The sequence below is a fragment of the Onychostruthus taczanowskii genome, unplaced genomic scaffold (assembly GCF_017590055.1).
Source record: "Onychostruthus taczanowskii isolate IOZ18803 unplaced genomic scaffold, ASM1759005v1 scaffold327, whole genome shotgun sequence".
NCBI classification, from domain to species: Eukaryota; Metazoa; Chordata; class Aves; order Passeriformes; family Passeridae; genus Onychostruthus; species Onychostruthus taczanowskii.
The window spans coordinates 4370-8908 of record NW_024500650.1 but is presented as its reverse complement, the minus strand read 5'-3'; the positions used below and the strand labels follow the sequence as shown (position 1 = coordinate 8908).

The 4539-nt window shown below is 66.9% G+C and overlaps 1 protein-coding gene across 1 annotated transcript in view; it reads right to left on the bottom strand.

Annotated features, from left to right (window-relative positions):
* LOC121339064 (neurexin-2-like) overlaps positions 1-4413 on the bottom strand; it is a 36417-nt gene extending 32004 nt beyond the window's left edge. Inside the window, exon 1 of the mRNA XM_041410540.1 lies at positions 2525-4413. Coding sequence (XP_041266474.1) covers positions 2525-4280 — 1756 coding nt within the window. The 5' untranslated portion in view covers positions 4281-4413. The remainder of the gene's footprint in view (positions 1-2524) is intronic.
* Positions 4414-4539: the final 126 nt, after the last annotated feature.

Below are 4539 nucleotides of genomic sequence, written 5' to 3'. Positions count from 1 at the left end.
CCCCGTGACCTCGGGTTGACCTTGGGGGCGGGGCACAATGCGGTGGGAGGGGTTTGCACGCCCCGGTGGGATTTGCACTCCCTGAACTTTGTCCTTGCACGCCCCGAGGGAGGGTTTGCACACCCTGTGCACACCCACATCCCTCAGGGCGTCCCACAGCACCCCTGCACCCTATAGGCGACCCCAACACCCTATAGGGCACCCTACAGCACCCCTGCACCCTATAGCACCCCACAGGGACCCTGCACCCTATAGGGTACCCTATAGCACCCCAACACCCTATAGGGCACCCCAACACCCTATAGGGTGCCCTATAGCACCCCTGCACTCTATAGGACACCCCACAGATGCCCAGTACTCTATAGGGAACACCAAAGGGAGCCAGCACCCCATAGGACACCCTATAGCACCCCAATACCCTATAGGGCACCCCACTGGGACCTGCCACCCTATGGGGCACACCATAGCACCCCAACACCCTATAGGGCACCCCATAGCAGCCCACAGGGACCCTGCACCTCATGGCACACTCAGTAGTGCTCTGCCTGCACCCCAAAGGCACCGTGGACCCCATAGGGCACCCTATAGGGACCCCACACCCCATAGGGCATCCTATAGGGACCCCACCCCTCATAGGGCACCCTATAGGGACCCCACACCCCACAGGGCACCCTATAGGGTCCCCACACCCCACAGGGCACCCTATAGGGTCCCCACACCCCACAGGGCACCCTATAGGGTCCCCGTACCCCATAGGTCACCCCACAGCACCCCAGGGCCCTCCCAGTCCCCCTCAGCCCCCCCCATTCCTGTCCCCCCTCAAGGACGTGGCGGGAGCATCCGGCAGTGCCGTGACAACCATCACCAGGGAGACAGGCCCGGGCGTCTCCATGGCAACGGGTACCCAGCCCCGGCGGCACCATGGCAACAGGCCCTGGCAACGCGCCCGGAGGATGCTGTCGCCACGGTGACACCGGCGGTTGTCCCCGGGTCCCGGGAACGTGTGCGAGGGCGTGTTGGCACAAGGGCGGGGTGGCACGAGAGACACCCCCCCCCGGGCCACGCCCGGCTGGCACTGTCACCGTCACCGTCACTGTCACTGTCACCGCGGGGACACCCAGCCCACGGCAGGGCGTGCCATCGCACCGGGGCGTGCAAGGGTGGGGACAGGCAGGGACACGAGGGCGTGTGGGGACACCGGGACGGGTAAACACGAGGGGTGACATCGTGTCCCCAAACCCCCGAGTCCCCACAGCAGGGTCACGTGTGTCACACGAGGGCACACAAGGGCACAGGGACATGCAAAATGGGGGTGGGGGAGGACACTGAGGGTGTGAGGAGTGGGGACACTGGGGGGGACAAGAGGACATTGAGCTCGGCGGTGACAGCACAAGGGCGGGGTGGCACAGCACAAGTGGAGGGACTTGAGGACAGGGGGACACCGGGAGGGACAAAAGGACATTGAGGGATGTGAGGACAGGGGGACACCGGGGGGGACAAGAGGACATGGAGGGACTTGAGGACAGGGGGACACCGGGAGGGACAAGAAGACATGGAGGGACATGGGGTGGTCACATGTGGGTGTGAAACATCACGAGGGCAAAGAGACACACCAGGACACGAGACATGGCAGGAGGACACGAGGACACCGGGTGACACGAGGATGGGTGACACCAGGAGGACACAAGGACCTGGAGAAGCACATGGGTAGTGGTGTGAAAGGACATGGGGTGACACAAGGGCAAGAGGACAGAGGGATGCGTGGCACCAGCAGGACATGAGGACACGGAGCTACTCAAGGACACAACGCCAGGAGGACACAGAGGGGACACAAAACCCCACGAGGGTGGAAGAACAGGGGAGCACCGTGACACGAGGACACCGTGACATGAGGACACCGTAACACGAGGACACCATGACAATGACCAGTCAGACGCCGTGGGTGTGTCCAGTCCCACGAGGACAGGAAGGACACAAGGACACACAGTGCCATGAGGACAAAAAGCCACGGAGGAGCTCAAGGACAATAACACGAGGACACCAGGAAGTCATGGAGGAACAAGGAGCACCCAAGGCCCAACACCACGAGGATGTGGGGATTTGGAGGACACGATGACACGGGGACGTGGGCATGTGGAGGACACAATGACATGACGATGAGGGGATGTGGAGGACACGATGACACGGGGACGTGCGAGGCCAAGAGGACACGGAGAAGCACAAGCACACCCAAAACCAGGGATGGAGAAAACACAAAGCCACCCAACGCTGTGAAGGAGGACACGAGCACATGGGGACATGGAGAAGCACAGCCATGAAGATGGACACTCCACGGAGAAACACGAGGAGGTGACAACAGGACACGCAACGCCACAGAGCTGGAGAGACCCTCAAGGACGCGATGACACCGAGACATGGAGGTGCCCAACGAAACCATGGAGAAACACAAGGCCATGAGAACTCCGAGCTGCACCCACCCCACCCCTCCCTCAGCCCTGCCCCTCTGCCCCCGCCGCTCCCTCACCTTCCTCGCAGAAGGGCCCGCGGTGGCCGGTGCCGGCGCAGTCGCAGCGGGGCTCCCCACGGCGCAGGGTGCAGCGGCCGCCGTGGGCGCAGGGCGGGTGGTGGGCGCAGCGCTCGTCCCCGTCACCCCGGACCCCCTGGGCGCCCAGCAGCGCGGCCGGCGCGTCGCCCACCCGCAGGTCGGCCACCCACCCGCGGAAGGGCGGCTCGTACTTGACGGTGCTGAGCGTCAGCGCCGAGAGCCGCACGTCGGGCGGGATCCCCCCGACGAACAGGTCGCTGGCCACGGCCATGTCGGGCCGCTTGGAGCGCACGGCGGCCGCCCGCGCCTCCCCGTCCACGGCCAGCGCCGCGTGCCGCGCCTGCCGGGTCAGCAGCACCGCGTGCCAGCGGCCGTCGCTGACGGGCGCCGGCGGCTCCAGCGTGGCGGGCTCGGCGCAGGCGATGGCGAAGCGCAGCCGCAGCCGCCCCTCGGCCACCAGCAGCTCCAGGAAGTCACAGTTGCCGCCGTCGTCCAGGTAGAGCAGCAGCGCCCGCGTCACGTTGGTCTTGAGGCGGAAGCTGAGCTGGCCCCCCGCGCCCGGCGCCCACCGCCCGTAGCGCGCCCACTGCCCCGGGGCGCCCCCAAACTCCAGCGCCGAGCCCCGGGCGCAGGGCAGCAGGAGGGACCCCAGCGTCAGCAGCACCAGGCCCAGGCGGGCGCCCGAGGGGATTTGGGCACACGGGCGGGGGGCTGGGGTGGCCCAGGTGGGCACGTGGGGTTGGTGGCACTCGGTCCCCGGGCAGCTTCCCTTGGCCGTGGCGTCCAGGGGGACCCTTGGGTCCGGAGGGCCGGGCTTGACCTTGGTCTCTTGGGGGTCCGCGGGGCTGTGCTCGGCCACGGAGGCTTGGTGGACGTTCCAGTCTGTAAGAACCAGCGGGGCTTGGTCAGCCTGGCTGTCCGGGTGGTCCAGGGGGTCTCGGGGGTCCTCGGGGGCTCGGGTGGCCACAGGGGCTTGGTGGACCCTCAAGTCTAAACACACCACGGGGTCTTCATTGACCTTGGCTTCCAGAGGGGCCGCGGGGCTTTGGTTGACCTTGGTCTTTTGGTTGGCCACCGGACCCTGGGTGACCTTGGGCTCTTGGGGGTCCATGGAGGCCGGGGAGGGGGCGGGGTCTTGGTGGTCCTTCAGGTCTAAGCGAGCCATGGAGGCCTGGTTGACCTTGGAGTCCAACGGGATGTTGATGTCGGGCTCTGGGTGCTCCTGGTTGCCCACAGAACCTCGGCTGGCCGCCGATTCCTGACGCACCTCCACCTCCAGGTGGTCCTGGGTGGCCACGGACACCAGGTGTGTCACGGGGACCTGGCCGACCCAAGCCCCCAGGTGCTCCTCAGAGCCTTGGGAGATCTTGGAGTCCAACAGCACCGCGGAGCCACCACCAGCACCGGGCTCGGGGTGGTCCTGCTTGCCCACAAAGTTTTGGTTGGCCACAAAGCCCAGGTGAGCTTCAATCTCCACGTGGGAGCCCAGGTGGGTGACAGAGCCCAGGTGGGCCGTAGTCTCCCGGTGGTCCTGGCTGACCGCAGAGGTCCAGCTGGCCGTGGACCCTCTGGTGGCCACGGAGCCCAGGTGGCCTTTGGTCTCTTGGTGACCCTCAGAACCTTGAGGAACCGTGGAGCCGTGCAGGGGGCCCAGGTGGGCCACGGAGCCCAGGTGGGCTTTGGTCTCTTGGTGGCCCCCGGGTGCCGGGTGTCCCTCAGCGGCCGGACAGGTCATGGCGCCTGGGCTGGCTGCGGAGCCTGGGCGGCTTTGGGGGGGCCCTGGGGGGGCCCTGGGGGGGGCCCGGCCACCCCCGTCCTCTCACAGCCACATGGGTGGCCCCAGCGGGCGGCGACAGCCTGGCCGGGGGGTCCGGAGGCACCTGGGGGGGGGAGAGACAGTCAGGGGGGGCTCTGCAAGTGGGGGGGTGGTGACAGCCAGGTATGGGGGGATGGGCAAGCAGCCCCCCCCCCCCCCCTTCTTTTTCTCCCACTAT